This window comes from Macrobrachium rosenbergii, chromosome 28 (genome assembly GCF_040412425.1).
Source record: "Macrobrachium rosenbergii isolate ZJJX-2024 chromosome 28, ASM4041242v1, whole genome shotgun sequence".
Classification (NCBI taxonomy): domain Eukaryota; kingdom Metazoa; phylum Arthropoda; class Malacostraca; order Decapoda; family Palaemonidae; genus Macrobrachium; species Macrobrachium rosenbergii.
The window spans coordinates 29309768-29329078 of NC_089768.1; the positions used below are offsets into that span (position 1 = coordinate 29309768).

Consider the following 19311-nt stretch of genomic DNA (forward strand, 5'->3'; position numbering starts at 1 on the left):
TTCGTGTCAGAACTGTAATTACTAATGTATGTAAGGCATTGAAAGCTATCTAACCTTATGTATTTGAAACCTCTTCCCAATTCGACTTTTACGCTCGTAAGAGTTCTTGACTGGTCAGAGATGTTGTATCAGTAAATTAGAATACACCTTGACTCTGCTTCTTACACACCTCCTCATTAGAGGGTAATTATTTTTAAAAAGAAACTGTGGTTATGTTTTATTTATGTTGTATGGGTTTTGTATACAGTTGTTTACACATCTTGTAGGCATAAGTAGGCACTGGTACATTTACATAGTGTTAGAAGCAATTAATTTTGCAGATATACGTCTGAATGTGAATGATATGTAATTCAATACTTTAAATTCCATTATAATCACAAAATACTGGTTAGGATAGACGATTAGATACTTTATGTTTATATGGAGACTGTAAGCTGTGAGAGTTAGCCCCGGGGTACCCTGTTGTGTAAGTCTGTAGTACTAAGGAAATTTCATTACTTAGTGGAAGGGGCAGACCCCCGAGTTTCCATTAAGTTGAGGTGACTATATATATATATATATATATATATATATATATATATATATATATATATATATATATATATATATATATATATATATATATATATATTATATAAATATATTTATGTATAATATATATATATATATATATATATCATATATATATACTTTATAAATGTGTTTATGTATAAATATGTATAAATAGTCACCTGAACTTATTGGACAACTGCTGCCCTCCTGCTAAGTAATGAAATTTCCTTAGTTCTACAGACATACTGTATATATACTGTATAGTTTTACCTGACATATGTAATTCTAATAGCCACAATTCGAGAAGTTAAGAGGGCATTGTGGCTATTAGAATTACACACACACACACACACATTATATACATATACATATATATATATATATATATATATATATATATATATATATATATATATATATATATATATATATATATATATATATATATATATATATATATATATATATATATATATATATATATATATATATATATATATATATATATATATATATATATATATATATATATATATATATAGATATATAAAGTAGCTTGAAGCTTAGTATGAATGTTAGTTGGATAGTCTTTGTTCAGGGAATTAGTCAGGTATACTGCATAGTACTTGAAATTTAGGTAAATGAGATTTCTTCATTTTTTTGTCACAGCAGTTTTCTGAACTGCAGGTGTAATCAGTACATAAAGAACCCCACCATATGCATTCATCCCTACTATTTTTGCTTTTCACAGTTCCATACACCAGAAGGAAATGCCTATGTGAGTGAGGTGTAGTATTAGGATAATTTGTTTTCATTCTTTTAATATTTCCTTATTTTACAGGTATCCTGGGGTTCAACATTTCAATGGATGTAAATGCATCCAGTGAAGGTAGCTATAGTGTATACTATTTTTCTAACTGTGATGAAAAGCAGAAGCTATACAACTGCTCAAAATGCTTAATCAAGATCAGTGACTATTATAGTGAGGTGAGTTGTTAGAACAGTTATTTACAAGTTGATTGTGATGCTAATTTGAAAAATTTCATACAGCACAATATTTTTGTTTCTTTGGAGAAATTATGTAGAACTGTAAAACAAAGTGATTGACTTTGATATTAGTTACTCTGTGTTAGTTCTTGTGAACACAAAATTTCTTATCCTGTAATTGTTTGTCTACTTCCCAAAGCACACTAAGGGGTTTTTTGCCAAAATTTTAACAAATATTGTTGCAAATAATATCTTATTCTATACTTATGTTGCTGATGTATGCACATTTCAAGAAGAAAGTACAAAATATATGACATTAGTTCAGTGTTACCTGCTAGTCATATTTTTAACAAAAATCACTGTAAATGGGTGTTAGCAATTTGTCTATTTCAAAATTAATGTCCTTAGAACTGTTGTCAAGAAGGTTCAACATGTTTTTAAATTTACATAACAGATATACCCCAGCTTGGAGTGTTTAAAACTTTTCACAGCCATGTCCTGCTTATGCATTCAGATCTCATTTATCCCCTCATCATCATTGTTAACCTTTTGACCACCTGTATGCATCTCCTCATTTGTTACCTTTTCAGTCCTTCCTCCAACTTTTATTCTTTTATTTGCATTCCATATCCACACTTTACTTTAAAAAAAGGAGAGTTAGCCCAACTATCTGGTTTCCGTAGGCACTCCTCTCCTCTTGCATATCCTTTGCATACTTTCTGCTACCTTCCTTGCTTTAACTATTCTGTGTTTTGCTTCATGTCTCATCCTGCTGTAATTTATAATATATATACTGCCAAATACCATATACCTATTAATCATTTCCGTACTTCCATCATCCATATTATGGTTCATAACTTTATCCTTTTTGTCTCCATTTGCCCTAAACACTTTAGTTTTTCTCAGATGTACTCTTAGCTTTCTCTAGTTACAAACACCACAAACTCTCACTATTTTGTGCAGTTTCTATGTAATATCTGCAATCAGCCCTGTATCATTTGCAAACAGTAGCCATTCTTTACCCCATTCCAACCTTTGTTGTGGTGTAAAATTCTTGTAAATTAATGCATGCAAGGTTTGTGGTTCAGTATAAGCATGCTGCCATCAGATGATCGAGTTGTGAATGAATACCAATGTTAGCTGAGAATCAAAGATGGGTCAGAAAGGAGCAGGCCACCCCTACTGCATTTTCCAACTGCCTAATTATTCTTCCCTCCCTACAAGACAAGTACCAACACTATTCAGTGGCCATTCATAAAGCTGTCATCTCACTGATATTCCAATGAAATCGTTTGTAGTCACGCAGATTTTCAACCCAGGGGATTCCAGTGACTGTAGCTAATGTTATCCTTAGAAAATTTTTTTTTCACCTTTTGTTCAGTACTTAGACTTTTATAGATTTTATATTTTTTTTAACATAAAGGAAAATTGTGCTGCCATAGAATTGCACTCTTGTCAACATAATATGATATTTCCCTTTCATCTGAAATACCTTTTATTTCTCTTAGCAAATTACCTTCTACACTACACCCTCAGTACCCCCACATTGCATTTCTTATCTGTTCTCTCACAGGGTTATTGTGGATTTAATTACACCACATTTACACACTTTTCCTTGATGAAAACTATGTTGCTCTTCCCTTGTCAATTCCTGCACAATGCTCCCTTGCAAGTCTTCTGTCATAATTTTTTTAATAAAAAGAACAATCAGTTTAGAATGTTGCTTAGTATGCCAGGGAATGCGTATGGTAAGATTTTGGTTGAGAAAGTGAGACAAATTACAGATTTATTAAGAGGAGGAGCAGTATAGGGTTTAATAAGGGAAGAGTAGTGTGGGTTTAGAGAAGGAAGAGGGTGTTTAGATGAAGTGCTAATCAGAGTTTGTGAGGAAAAGTTTTGTGTCCAACATGAACGCAGAAAAAGCCTATAATAGGACATATGTCAGACTAAGAAACCTAACACATTGGTTTGATTAAACTAATTCATTCAAACAGTACAGATTATTTAAAGTATGTATGCAAGATTGTTTAATGAACAGGGAAGTAAGAACTTTTAGTATAAATAGTTTGGATGATGGTTATTTCTTTTCTGTTAGACCTTCTAGGTAATGAGAGATTTTTAAACATTTACCTACAGAATCACTCACTGAAGTTAGATGCACCAAGGTTAAGTATATTAGATGAGCCCATCTGCAAATACGACAACTCGGATTGCAACAACAAAGGAGTGGAATTTCAACGTGCCATTGCCTGGGTGATGGGAGGCTTCCTTATTGTATTATCCTTTGTGACAACGATTATGTATCGCAACTGGAAGTACGAACGAGAAATAATGGGTCTTCAGTGGCGGATTGCAGTGGAGGACTTGATGTTCAATTGCCAGACTACTGCTGGGAGTAGGGTACGTGAGGCCGGCTTATACTCTACTTCTTCTTCCCTAACCAGTAGGGTACGTAAGTATTCTCTTAGTCCCTGCACCACATGCTTTTCCTTCTCTGGAAAATAACCCCTTGTCTATCGTTCATTTTCTGCTATCTTTTCCCTCCTTATCCTTTTATTGTGCATTCTGTGTACTAATGTCATCATAGAATTCTTTTGTATCCTTGTATGTAAGTCATTTCTTTACTTGGCATATTTCAATACTGTTTTATATTTTGAGATCATTTCTTTACCTAAATATGGAATACATGTAACTCCCTGCCTTCATCCTCCTTTTCATAGCTATATATCACAATTTTTTTTATAAGTACAGCATATAAAATATTCTGAATTTTGTAAGGATGGTATGGTATGTATCTGTTTATTGTCAGATAAATAATATTTCTATTATTTGAGCCACTGCGTTCAAGTTTTATAAGTTTGATACAAATTTTATAGCTTTTCAAGAAGAGATGTATATATGGAATGCACCATGATACCATTTACATCTTATTTTTTCTATAAGTGAGGGGCATATGTGTTATTCCTGCAACATATTTTTGTAGCAGTTGCAGTTTTAATTGTAATCTCAATGGGCTCATGCATTAAAAAGATAATTTGAAAAATAAACTTTCCAAGTCTTCCTGTTAGTGTTGCCCTAACCACTGATGATTGGTAAGTGGCAAATATTACAGAAAAATCTGATAAAAGATAAAGTGGAGTCACCATAGGATCATGACGTATTTGAAATTCTAAAAATAACATATTAAAGGAAAATTGTTTCATCCCTGAATTATACATCACATTTACTCATCGGTATGATAAAACTGAATAATAGTAAATAATGATAATGTAATAATAATAGTAATACATAATGATATTTAGATAATACATTTTGTCAGAAATTTCTACCTTTTAAAGCCTTACACTGGTGTTGGGTAGAAGGAAACTAATCACATGTGGTGAAAGGCTATTTTAAGAGTCCTAGTTAGTTTAAAGTTTTTTTTTATAAATTCAGAGTATTTTTTCATAATTTCAGTCGTATACTAAGCAAATGTTCAGCAAATAATTTAAAGGTTGCTGCAATTGTGAAGCTCGATCAGTGGGAGTAATTTGTTCAGATGTTTTAGTTAACAAAAACTCCCATGTCATACATGATATATTTATTCTTTAAATATAAATAACAGGCAAGTGCCAAGTTAAGCATTTATTTATGTTGTTAAACTTGTTGGTAATTATAATATTTACATGTCTGTCTTTAAGTCCCAGATCCTGGGAAACTAATTGTAATATATTTGAGGATCCTATAAAACCTGGCGCACCTAAAAGCAAAATTTTGGCAAGGGTGGAAATAATATTGATGCACAAACGAAAACACCACTTGGATTTGGGTGACTGGATGACAAAAAGCCAGAGACAAGAGCGTATGTGAACACACTATGAAAAATTGTCCTTGGGTGGGAAATAATGTTATTGTTGAAGTGCACCTCAAATTAGCAAATGTTAACAAGGTTTTGGACATTGATTTTATGACATTTAGGCTACCAAGCCAAGTGCTTGGGCACTTCAGCACTTAGGATATTGGCAACAGGAAGATGGAGTCATTGGACCCCGAGATATATAGATCCAGGAAATGAAGAAGATAAGGTACAGAATTTATAGGTGTAACTGGGAGAATACCCCTGCAATTACACTAAATAGTAATGGTTAGAGAGGTTGGACAGTAAGATTGAAGAAAGGAAACAGGAATAGAAGTAAAGAAAAAGCTAAAAACAGTGAATGCAGCTAGGGGCTGAAGGGGTGCTGCCAACACCCTTTATTAATGCTTGTGTCGCACCACATGAGATTCATTGGTGGCACTACCTCCCAAGGGGATGGTTTTTGGACTTGGTTAAGTAGATGCCAGTCAAAGGGTGTTAACTTTTCTTAGTTTAAAGGGGTACCTGTGTCTGAATGCTGGGGACAAGAAAAGTGTGCAGAGATTCCAGCCTTATTCCTCTGATTTTTTAGAGAAGCTGGAAGGATGTACCCTTTTGGTGCCACCCCTTCTAGAGGTAGAAAAGGTGTATGATGCAAAAATTCCTACATAGTCTCTTATCCTAAGATGCTAAAATATGGCCAAAAGAATGCCAAATATGCAAGAGTGTGGTAGATACAGTCCCTCAGATATTATGAATGTTAGGAAAAGCAGATAAGGGGATGAATTTATTGTATGTAGTCAATAACACTTACGGGAATACATGCATATGGTCACTATAATACTGAGGCCTTACCATTCATTTGCCCGTTCATGCAATTCTGATTAATGATTTTGGGTAAATTATACCCTTATTGACACAAATGTATTGTGAGTAAGAGGAGAATATAAACAAACTTTACTCACTAATAGAACTTACTTTATTGTGGGGTACACCTGGTTTTCTGTGTTGGGGGAAGGGTAGGCTACTCCAAGGAGACACTAAGAAACTCATCCCTTATCAATATGCGCTCCCATACTCATTTCAAGTTTTTGGGATTTGGTTGGGTAATTTTATGACCATCATTTTCTGTTCGCATTTATTTTTAGCATTTGATTCACGTGAACACAACATACAGATATCATTTACTACTTGCCAATTTTAAATGGGAGAATTCAGTTTATTTTTACCCTGGAACCCATCAGTTTATGACTCCCCTTGGGTTTTTTTGTATCTCCTTTGGGTGTTTTGGCTCTTTATTTAGACATGTGCAAAAGGTAAAATGAAGAATTCAGTTCGTCATCTGTTTATCCCTGTGCAAAAGGTAAAGTGAAGAATTCAATTTGTCATCTGTTTATCCCTCTGTCAGCAGAAAATGGTCATTACAATTGAATTTGTCAGTATGTACAAACTTGTTGACTTTGCTTTCCAGAAGTTGATCAGTTCTTGCTATTCCTTAACTGATTTTTGCTCTTTTTTCACTGTTTCCACATATATTACACTTCATATTTTCTTTTTGGTGATGGGTTTGCCAATATTATTCATCATTTTAGTCCTTTGGTCTTTAAATTAGTGTAGTAAGTTCCATTTATATGAACTTCTCTGTGAGTGTTGTAGTGTTACAGTAAGTGCTGCTCACTGTAAGCTACTAATTCCAAATGATGTTTGAATTAAGATTTATCATGGGTAGCTTAGCAGCTCAGTGTTTTTCGTAAGAGCTTCACTGACCTTTGCTGCACTTAACACCCCTCTTCTGTTCTCATTAAATGCTCTATGATTTAGAACGGCGCATTTACAGTTTGTACACAGCACAGGTAAAATTAGATAAATTTAAAATTATCTATTGTACAGTTAGACATACAGAGAAACAGTAATACATAGGTTGCGCTAACCACGAACGAGAGAGAGAGAGAGAAAGAGAGATAACAGTTGTCATTACTTAAGAGAGTGAAATTTTTTATGAATTATTACGGACAGAGAGAGAGAGAGAGAGAGAGAATTAGGTAAGAAACCTTTGACCTGCTAATCAGAAACACTCCCCCTTCTTGTCATGTTAAATTGACATGTCTGACAGCTCTGCCTTGGAGCTTCTTACAAAAGAGGAGGGGAAGTTATTTGTTTGTTTAAAATACGAATCACATACGAATTTTGTAATTACAGTTATGTTATTATTATTGTTATTATTATAATTATTATTATTTAATCTTATTAATATTTGAAAATTAGTGCTTATTATTAGGTAAAAAATTTATTTATACAAAACAAATAAACATATACATGTACCATAAAAATTCTCTCATCCCATTAATAGAGAGAGAGAGAGAAATAATTACTTTTACTATTTAACGTTATCTAATTTACACATAAAAGCTTGAAAACTTGTAAATTACATAAGAAATTAAACATAAACACTTTTGCAGGGTTTCTCAGTATTCACCAAATGTTCGGTGTCTGTGAAAAACTCATGTACATATGACAATTAGTTAGGTTCCAATGAAAAGTTTGAGTGTCTGTGAGTTCGCGCAATTTGAATCATGCAAGTTCAGGGTATTACTGCATACAAAACAAATAAACATACATGTTACATATGCATAAAAATCCTCTCTCATATCACAGAGAGAGAGAGAAAACAAAAATACAACTCATACGTCAAAGCAAATATTAAAGTACCGAGAGAGAAAGAGAGAGAATGTTTACGTCGACAGCTGTTTTGTGATTTTGATTGATTTTACTGTATTTTAACAAATAGTATTGTACAGTATTTATGTAAAAAAATAAAAATAATACAAATTTTTCATACCAGTTTTAGGCATAAAAGCATAACTTACGAATTACTTCAAAAATTAAACATAACCACTTCTGCCAATTAGGAAAAGTTTGCGTGTCTGTGAATTCGCTCAGCTCGAAGCACTTAAGATGGAGGTACAGTATTACTGTAATGTGAATGTCAGAGTTAGGAAAAGTAATCCCTTAGTTATCTGAATTAATAAGAGCCAAGGGCCCGTCGGATAATGGCGAGTAATAAAAATCTAGGGGTGCACAAGGGCAACTCCCTACCTTTCCTCACCTAACTCTGAATACCGCTTAGTGGGAAACACTAAATATTCTTATAAACAACAACCATCACACTTTAAACTGAAAACCTTATGCAAAAAGAAATTATCTACCTTATTTCCCCATTTTTGTAAAAAAATACTGTAAACTCCATAAATACACATAAAAACATAAAAGCAACCCCCTTTTTCTCTCATACTCGACAGTTCGGTAGACTATATGTTTTTCATTTGCAGCCGTAAACACTGACCAAGCTTATAAACAACAGCCATCACATTTTAAACTGAAAACTTTATGTAAAAAGCATTTATCTACCTTATTTTCCCATACTTATAACAAAATAAAGTTCGTACACTTCAAAACAAAAAGCAGCAAGCATTTTTTCTGCCGTACAGGACACAATTTGGTAGGCTACAAGTTTTTCATTTGCAGCTGTAAACCCTAAATATGCTTATAAACAACAACCATCACACTTTAAACTGAAAACTTTATGCAAAAAGTGATTATCTACCTTATTTTCCCATATTTTAACAAAATAAACAGTATAAATTACTATACCATACACTTAAAAAAACCCTTCTTTTTCTCTCGTATGAACATGCAGTTCATAGGCTACATGTTTTTCATTTACTGTAAAATACATTGCATTGTTCACAAAAAATTAAACCCCTTTTTCTCTCATGTGCAACACAATATGATAATTTACAAAATAATTCTAGTACTGTAACACTATAAAAATACTTTTTACTCTCTAACTTACCAGTGTGTGCTGACTTTCCTTCTTAAGATGGCCAGATTTTTAAAAAACTTGTGAGGAGTTTTACTAGATCTCCTCTACCTCCTCCTCTTCTTCCACCAACTCGGCTGAGTCGTCGAGACTGGCATCTTCTTCTTCCTCTGCCTCCTGCGACTCCCGAGAGACATGATGTGGTGAAGTGGCTGGAAGAGGTGCCTAAATGGTCAGGGTCACTGAAGTGGGGAAATGACACATTCGATTCTTGGGTGAAGGAGCCCAGCATATCAACGAAGGTAGAAGATGAGCTTGGCTGCGGTTCTAAGCTGAAGGACTGAGTTACCGAAGAAGTGGATGGCGATGGGCTTGGTGCACTTGGGTTTGAGATCTGAAGAAGCTGTCGAAGGTGCTTCACAGATGATATGAGTGATGAATCTGCCTGGCAATGACTCATAACTCTTGAAGTTGTGCAGCCGAGTCCAAGGCCCTGGGAATTTCTATGGGGTCAAAGTTGGGGTTCTCCAATATCTCAGTATGTAGTTATATTGAAGGCCATTTGTATTTGCTTGTATGAGGTCGTGAAACAGTCTTCATCTTCATCATTACCCGCTTCTTCTTTACCAATAACTGCAGCAGCTATCTGGCTGTCAAAGAGAAGCTGGTAGCCAGGGTCGCCACCATCATCATCCAACCACTCCCGTACATCATCCTCGGGAACATCATCACCTCCAGTCGCGAGTGTGGCATGGAAGTCCTCGACATCAAACCCATGGAAGTCCATCGTAGCCTCTTCTCCATTTAGAATATGGTTTCAGGCATGGTTGAAGTTCTCTACAGTGACATCCTTCCAAGCATGGGTGAAGTTGTAGATAGCAGACTTCAACGAATACTTTCGAAGATTCTCCAGTGTCCATTGACCCTGTATATCCAAGCCTTGTTACATCTCCTCATCCTCCAATACTACCATCACCTCCTCCAGGTACTTCTTCCGGTATAGCCATTTCGTTGTAACAATAACACCTTGGTCCATTTTCCCTCTCATCCGCAAAGGTGTTAGTGGGTAAGGAGTGATAGAATAGACCAGTTTCGTCAGCATTATAGATCTGCCCTAAAACAATGCCTTCTTTCATCACATCTTGCAACGACTATCGAAATTTCTCTATTCCCTCCTTGGAAGGATCCAAAGTTTTGCCACGAGTTTTCTTGTTCATAATGCCAAGTGGAATTTTGAACCAGAACAGCCATCCTGCAGATGCTCTAGTCTGCAGCCTTGTGCAAGCCTGCGAACTTCGAAGCAGCAGCCTTTAACTCGGCACCCTGAATATTCTGACCAGCAGCTTGTTGCTGCGGAAACCACATCAAGGTAGACTGATCTATGTCACCATAACGGCCTTTTGCCATGACCTTGCAGGTTTTACTCCTGGCTGTCTTCCTCCCAAATTCCTTCTTGTATTTTTTCAGCTTGTCCTGTGAAGCCTTAATATCTTGTAGGGTTGACCGGGCAATATCATACTCCTCCATTATATGTGACCAGGTCCAACCTTGCTCTGTCCTCTCAACAATTTCCAATTTTTGTTTAAGAGTCTGTACCTTCCTTGCCCTCTCAGGACGAGGTGGGGACATACATACAATCAGCAGCACAGCACGCAACACAAGCATGACCTGCAATGCTGCAGGCACTGCTAAGAATGCCACATGCTCCATAATATGCATATTGAATGCAGTCCACTCTTAATCAGTTCAGACATGCAACTGATCAAGCAAGAACTGGGAAGACAGTCTGTTACCGAGTGCACTGGTGCTTAGGGATGTAGCCAATTTGCATACGATATTTTTTATGACGTTATGTCTAGTATCAGCCATTCAGAACAAAAAAAAAAACAGCAATGACATATACTTTTCCACCCACACACCTTCTACAATTCGCAACTAAACTGATGATGTATCCGTATTAGCCAATAACAAGCAATAAACGTGACACAAGCAAGAAGAGGGGAAAACAATCTTTGTTACCGAGTGCACTGATGCTTAGGGATGTAGCCAATTTGCATACAACATGTTTATGACACTATGTCTATCAGCCATTCAGAATCAAAAAACAACAGTGACATATACTTGTCCACCCAAACACCTGTGATTCACTCCTGAATTGATGACGTATCCATATTAGCCAATGACAAGCGATAAACAATGCGACACAAGCAAGAAGAGGGAAAACAGTCTGTTATCGACTGCACTGATGCTTAGGGATGTAGCCAATTTGCTTACAGTATCTTTATGACACTATGTCTATCAGCCATTCAAAATAAAAGAATAACAATGACCTGTACTTATCCACCCACGCACCTTCTACAATTCGCTCCTAAACTGATGATGTATCCATATCAGCCAATAACAAGTGATAAACAATGTGACATTTCATGACTTGTTAAAGTGACGTCAAGCTCTTGAGCCAATAGCCATTGCGAAAGCTAACTCTTTCCCTCTACCTCTTTTCATTCTGTATGTGTGTGACTTTGTTTCTTAGCGCAGTACTGTATCATGTTCTGCCTTTTTTTTTTATTTGCTTGATTTTATGTACTGTACTTCATTACAAGTTCAGTTAACTAAATGAATATCACACATACCATACAGTAAACAAGAGAATATTTTATGACTGTTGACATTTCATCTCTAATTGCCATAAAAATATTTAAAATGCGAATTTCATATGTTGGCAAGAGAACACCAAACAGGCTATAGCAAGTTTACCTACACCATGGAATAAGTGCGTACGTATGTGTTACCTTTTTTCTCATTTTGCTTTGCTCAGTTTAATGTATGATTACCACACATATCATAACAGTACACAAGAGAATATTTTATCACTGTTAATATTTCATCTCAACTGTTTCTCTCTCTCTCTCTCTCTCTCTCTCTCTCTCTCTCTCTCTCTCTCTCTCTCTCTCTCTCTGTACTGTACATACCCTTTAACAAAATGTAAATTACTATATCATAACATAAAAATATGAAATCAATCAAGCTCTGTCAAGTCATGTCTACCTAGCCCACTTCATCCATCCAATTCTGCATCCCCCCCCCCTGCCCCTTCCAGCCATAGAAACTGCTCCCCAGCTCCATCCACCTTCCAAAACAATACCTCTGAGCCTTCCTCTACCCAGCCTTACTGCCCCTCCTCTCCAATAATGCCAAGCCTTCTGACCCCCCCATGGAAACTTCTGGAGACCTCCCCACCCCCAAAACCCTTTCCCGGTCAATCTGAGCATCTGCAGTGTTACCAATGTTTTCTTGAGGCCACACGGTATTGACAACCATTGGGGTTCAAATTTACATATATACAGTGTATATATATATATATATATATATATATATATATATATATATATATATATATATATATATATATATATATATATATATATGTATATATATATATATATATGTATATATATAGTATATATATATATATATATATATATATATATATATATATATATATATATATATATATATTAGGGCCTTGATCCCGGTCCGGTGTGTTGGATAATGTCGAGTTCTGGATAATGGTGATCCAGATAATTGAGGCATTACTGTGGTAAAGCCATTGAAGGTGCTGTAATTAGAAAAGACCAGCCTCTATATCCAGCAAGCATGAGAGTGTATGCAAAATTGGGCTGAATGGGGTAGTGGGCGTCTGCATGCTGCCGATGAGCCTTCTGGATAAGTGTATGAGGTAATTTGTGTTGTGAAGTGTTACTGCATGTAGGCTTCATCCATGATCTTCAGTTTAAGTATAAATTTGGCAGTGACCATTGTGTTGTTTTTGTTCTAGAGACACCCCTTATCAGAAGAAATGGCATAAAGTTGAAAGTATATATATATATATATATATATATATATATATATATATATATATATATATATATATATATATATATATATATATATATATATATATATATATATATATATATATATATATATATATATATATATATATATATATATATATATATATATATATATATATATATATATATATATATATATATATATATATATATATATATATATATATATATATATGTATACAGTCGAACCCTGGTATTTGTGGGGGATAGGGACCACAACCACCCATGATGAGTTGAAATCCGTGATAAGTTAGAACTCCCTCCTCTAAAAATGCTTATAACTGCCAATTATAATAGTTCAAACACCAAATACCTTGTACACCTTAAACTATAATGCTTATAACTGCCTATTTTAACAGTTCACTGCCTATTTTAATAGTTCAAACTCACATGTACCTTAAACTATCATCCTAAAACACTTTTATATAATTTCAGAGTCATCTTATAACATTGCCCTTAAAAAATATATGGCTTACATACATGTGAAAACTAATTAAGTTATTCCCATATTCAGGCACAGCCATTTTCTCTCATACAGTTTTAGTTTTGTATTTTTATGTTTATGACACAGTGATGCAGTAATTCATATTTCATTAACACAGAGAGAGAGAGAGAGAGAGAGAGAGAGAGAGAGAGAGAGAGAGAGAGAGAGAGAGAGAGAGAGAGAGAGAGAGAGAGAGAGAGAGCAAAAATACAACTCATACACTAGTGATAGTACGTTCACAAAGCATCCGAGCTACAAACTGTGTGATTGGCTACTTCCAACCCTTCCAGCATAGAGAGAGAGAGAGAGAGAGAGAGAGAGAGAGAGAGAGAGAGAGAGAGAGAGAGAGAGAGAGAGAGATTCTGTTTGCCTAGGTGCTACCCTTCACATGGTCAATATGTCATTATGATTGACAGTTAGGCCTACAACTCTTCCCCTAAGTGGGAGACTTCGTAACAGTAAAAGATTTGGAAAAAAGCAAAGAATTGTACTCAAATCTTACCTAATTTACTATATTTTCCTTAATGAATTTATATTTTGCAGTGTTACATTAATATTAATATTTGAAAATTAGTAAATCTTTTTTTTATGAAAAATGTATTTAGTCACGAAAATAACATGAAAATACAGCAGTTAGTGAATATTGCTCTACGAAAAACTCCGTGAATTAGTGAATTTTCTGCAATATATTTGGAAATACGTTTCAAAGAAAAATCCACAATTAACTGAAGCCGCGAACGCTGAACCGCGATATAGCAGGGATTGACTGTATATATATATATATATATATATATATATATATATATATATATATATATATATATATATATATATATATATATATATATATATATATATATATATATATATATAATTTGTGTGTATATATGTATTAATATATATGTATTACACAAGCAGTTAGATAGCCTTATGTTTCAGTTGCTAAGTTACTCATGGGTCTAATATAATACCCTTTTTAAAGAATTAGTACATGCATAGCATATATTACGAATGTGCTTCCACTATTTAAATATGCCATGCCATGCTATGTCCGGCTGGATCCATATTGCTGTAGTTTGCTTTTAAAATATTATTTGTTGATTTGTAGTTATGCCAATACAGTATGCTTGTTATGTAGGGCAGTGCATGCCATACCATCCTCTGTTATGAAATTTTTGCGACTCTACTGTTAACAGTTTAAAAGCTTTCAGTCATCTTAATTTTGTGAAACAGCACTTTTCCACTTAATTTTTGCATTCCCCCATAAGAGGTTGAATTTTAAGTCCCCAAAGTAAGCATTTGATTGTTCCTTGTACATTTACTGTACACAATTACTGTTTTACAATTAGGGCTCTTGCTGTGCTATATTAAACTTTGATGTAATTAAATTTTTGCATGTCATTAAATCAGAAATTTATATAATAAAAACCATTGCAAAAAATAATTTTCATGATATATTTTGTTCTGTTCACAATTCTTGTGCCTTGCAAGAGAAAATATGGTAGCTTGGTATGGCTATATTCTTTGTAACAGTATCTTGTGTCACCCATGTAAGTGTCATAAAGGTAGTGAGGTTATTTTCCTTGCAGAATGGAAGTTTTATTTGACTACACATACTCTTTGCTTTGTAAAGGTACCTAATTACTTATTTCGATTGCAGTACAGAATAGATATTTGCTAATATTAGATATTTTTCATTCTGGTTATTTTCTAAATCTGAGGTTGTTATGTGCGTAACATTTTATACAAAATCATTTGGTTAATTTAGACAACATAAACCAGAATGATAGATTTTTGCTTAAAGACTCTTGATTATTGTAATAAGCTAGCAGAATGAACCAGTATTATAAGATTTACAAGAAATGCCTTAGTTTTCCAAGATACTGTACTGTATAAAGTCATACATGCTTCATAAAGGCAGCGGTACTATAAATGATGATATAGTGTATATTCATACTGACTTTCATAACATTCCCTAATGCCAAGAGCCAGAAAAGGGAAATAAAATGAGTTTTTGTCTTTATAGTAATTGATCAGTTGGTTTACTTCATTTGTTTTATGCTTTGAGTTTTTAAGTTTTAGTAATATTATTCATTCACTCATGCCCTTTGACACTCATATGTGCTTAGAATGGCAGCTAAATTAAAGATGACGATTTGCTTTTAAACATGTCGTACTGCAGGAGTTTTATACATATGTTTCATTTTTCGAAGCTTGTAAGATAGTAAGTGCAACATTATACAGTACAAATATGCTTACACACAACAGAATTTCTTTTGAACATGAAAATAAGTCTCATGTGCTACCAGAGTCGTTCTAAATGTACTTAAAAATAGTTATATTTAAGAGAATGACATTAGGGGCTTGTATGACTTACGTCCATCAGTTTACATCCGCCAAAGAATGCCTTTTTATTTTTAAACTAGTTGAAGTCTAACATACATTTTCTTTTTATGTAAAGTTCAAATTTTATGTAAAGTTCAACTTTAATTTCTTTTATTGTCGTTATATATGTAGGATTTTGCAAAATTGTGATTGTAGTGTTTCTTCATAGATTGCATAATTATAAATTTCATCAAAATACGGGCAAAATTGACAAAGCTTTGTAATTTGTGATTCAGATATAAAAAAATTGTTTAAACTTTTGATATCTTCATGGCCAGTTTTTTCATATCCTTATTCTGTATTTTGCTTATTTTAATATTACTGATGATACTGGGGAAATCTCGGGTCTTAATAAACTAAAGTGTAATTAGATTTTGTTATTTTATGAAACTATTAATTTCTGTTTTACAGTATAATGATTATGAATTTCTATGTCAACAAGTATACTGACATTTGCCCCATAAAGTTACAGTGATATACAGGTTACTCCCAAATGTTGAGATGTTAACTATGAAAAATTTAGAGATACCTATACAGTATATGTTTTTAAGTTATGTTTAATATATTTTCCATTTAAAAAATTATGGTAGCATATGAGACACTTACATTTGTGTACATATTCCATACAAGGAATTATGTGGTTTATCAAGAACTAGATATTTTTGGGAAAAATGTATACTGCATCACTACTTTTTTTCAGTTGTGAAAAAATCCTGTTCATTCTTTCTATTATATATATATTCTTGTTCTCACTATTTTCTTACTTCAGTGTTGCAGACTACAAACTCTCTTTGCTTCATTAAAGAACACTAGTTGTTTCAGTAGAAGCTAGTGTTCTTTAATGTGTATTGCACATATTTTCTTCCTTTTCCTTCAAAATAACATTTCATGTTACTTCTGTGTTATCCTGTCATGTCTTTTTGCAACACTCCCATTTCCTTTGTTAGGTCTAGGCTTTTGTGTTTCCTTTAAACTTCTTGTACACGTTCTTTGCAAGTCCAGTGTCTCCAGCCACGAGTGGTCCCGTCTTGTGTAGGTATATCATCGCAGTATTGTACCATGGTGGGTTTTGCTAAATTTTTTGAAGTTTGATTTTGTCAAGAAGTTTGGTAGAGGCATCTTTGTTTATGTAAGTACATACTATCAATTTGTCGTAGTTATTTCCTTTTTTGCAGTTTTTTCAAGGTGCCATCCACATTTTTCTGTGATTTCGTACTTAAGACCTATGATGTTGAAAGAAACCATATTCTCATCTCTGGTAATACTGTACAAAAAGATATTTTTGGAACAACTGTGTAATAAGTTTCTGTCTGTCTAACTGTGTCTAAATTGTTTTTTAGATTTAATCATTCAATTGATAGAAAATTGCAAAAATAAATTTTACAACTTTGGTTGATCATTTTACTTGGCACTGAAAGATTGAATTGAATTTATTTAGTTTAAACTTCTATAATTTGGCCTTGTTATTTATTTATTAGAATGTACACTTCAAGGTATTTTCATATCCTTGTATAATTTCTTGGGCGTATTTTGACATTGTTATAGTTTTAATGACCAATTCATTATATTTGGTTATCTTTTTATCTCATTATGGTAGTGATATAAATGAAAGTGCTAATTTTGGAAGGCGTTATTACGTTATTGATGGTGTAGTAAGGATCAAATCAGAATTTGGTAAAAAAAAAAAAATTATATTTGCCCTTTTATTATTTAGCAGCTGAAGATTGTGCAGATTAGCTGCTGAAAACAAATCAAACAAATAAACAGAAGTTTGTATAATGGTTGAAAACTTTTTGCTAAGATGAGACTTTGCTGCACTTGTGAAATGCACTCATTTCTAGATCTGTATCTTTGAGAATGGATGTGTGTACTGATTGCTCCTCACTGACTTCTGTTTTTCTTGACATTGTCATTTACTCTTCAAGAAGTTAAGCTGGTGCTTGGTTTTCAACATTTTCTTTAAATTGTTTAGTGCTTCTGATAATAATATGAGTCTCTCTGATTATACATGCATAAAGTTTTGGCCTTTTGGTGCTGTGAAAAATATTCCATCTCTTTATTTTACAACATTATCTATACAAATAGAAATTACCTACTCTATTTTTTTTCTTTACTCTTTTTGTATCTTGGTTTACTTGTCAGATCAGTGTATTGGTAAATTTAGTATGGAAATAATTATCTTAATTTTCTGGTTTTTGGTTACAGACTTGTCTGCACTTGCTTTGTTACCATTTTTCTCCCTCCTTTCAGTACACTTGTAAAATCAGGTTTTTCCAGTACTATTAAGCCAGACATTGGATGACTGGTTTGCATTCTCCTGCACTATTGAGCTACATTCTAATGGAGAATATGGCTATTAGGACATTGTAGCATTATGTCAGGATGGTGATACTGTGACGAGGGCCTGATTAACTCAGGGTCTGGTTTAATTACCTAGTCACAGTAATAGATCATAGAGGAGAGTGTGAGAGAGGTGCGAAATAATGAGCAGGAAGACGTACTGCTAGTCTATTGATGAAGCAAGCTGCTTATAAAGCGGGGGCGCGGACGTCTGCGTACTTCGCAGAGACCGCGGGTACAAAGATTTACAGGTGACCTGAGGTCAAATTAATTCTCTACAAAAACAGGACAGGTTCAACAGAAAACATAGTGATCAGTAATGTCTGATGCATAACATAAATACTTCGTTACATGTACATAATGCATGATCATTTGGAAAGACAATAAAATATACAGTTTACAGTTATGGTGATAAATATGTGTTCTGGCAGACCCCAGGTCGACGTGAAGGCACCGCAGAAAATGGGATGTTCACTATAAAGAACGCATTGAGCGGGGACTTTACAAGACATGTGGTGTAACATGTATTCATGTGGGTGTCACGAACAGCACTCAATCCAGCATTGAAGGAAGCGGTACCAAATCCACCATTTTACTGGCATGCCCAACAGCAGGAGCAGTGGAGTCTGTAATCAGCCCACTGTAAGCTGGAGAGCAGTAGTCAGCCAAGGAGCTTAACTGCTGCCTGGTCTCCAGAGACACAGTTCCAGTCAACAAGGAAATCAGTATGAATATGAATGTGAACCTGTCATAAAGGTGATCATACCAATCCAGTAAACAGTGACCCATTCAGTGCTAGTCCAGTCAACACTAATATTTTCAACACCAATCTAGTCATTATTGACTTGTTCACTTGTCAACAATTTGGTTGTCACATGGACCTAGTCATATTGCCTTGATTACCATAGTTCATGTGTAGAGATAACAAGCCAGTTTACTACAGGAATAAGAAGTTGGCATACATGCTGTGTTACTTAGTTCCAGGACAATT

The 19311-nt window shown here is 34.1% G+C and overlaps 1 protein-coding gene across 18 annotated transcripts in view; it reads left to right on the forward strand.

The window, feature by feature from the left end:
- The window catches only part of LOC136854167 (receptor-type guanylate cyclase Gyc76C-like), a 467449-nt gene that overhangs the window by 370205 nt on the left and 77933 nt on the right, over positions 1–19311 (forward strand). For 10 of the 18 annotated variants that reach the window (XM_067130442.1, XM_067130443.1, XM_067130446.1 and 7 more), the window contains 2 exons: positions 1394–1539; positions 3676–3987. In XM_067130442.1, the coding sequence (XP_066986543.1) occupies positions 1394–1539; positions 3676–3987 (458 nt within the window). The remainder of the gene's footprint in view (positions 1–1393; positions 1540–3675; positions 3988–19311) is intronic. The other 8 variants (XM_067130444.1, XM_067130445.1, XM_067130455.1 and 5 more) reach the window with 1 other exon arrangement.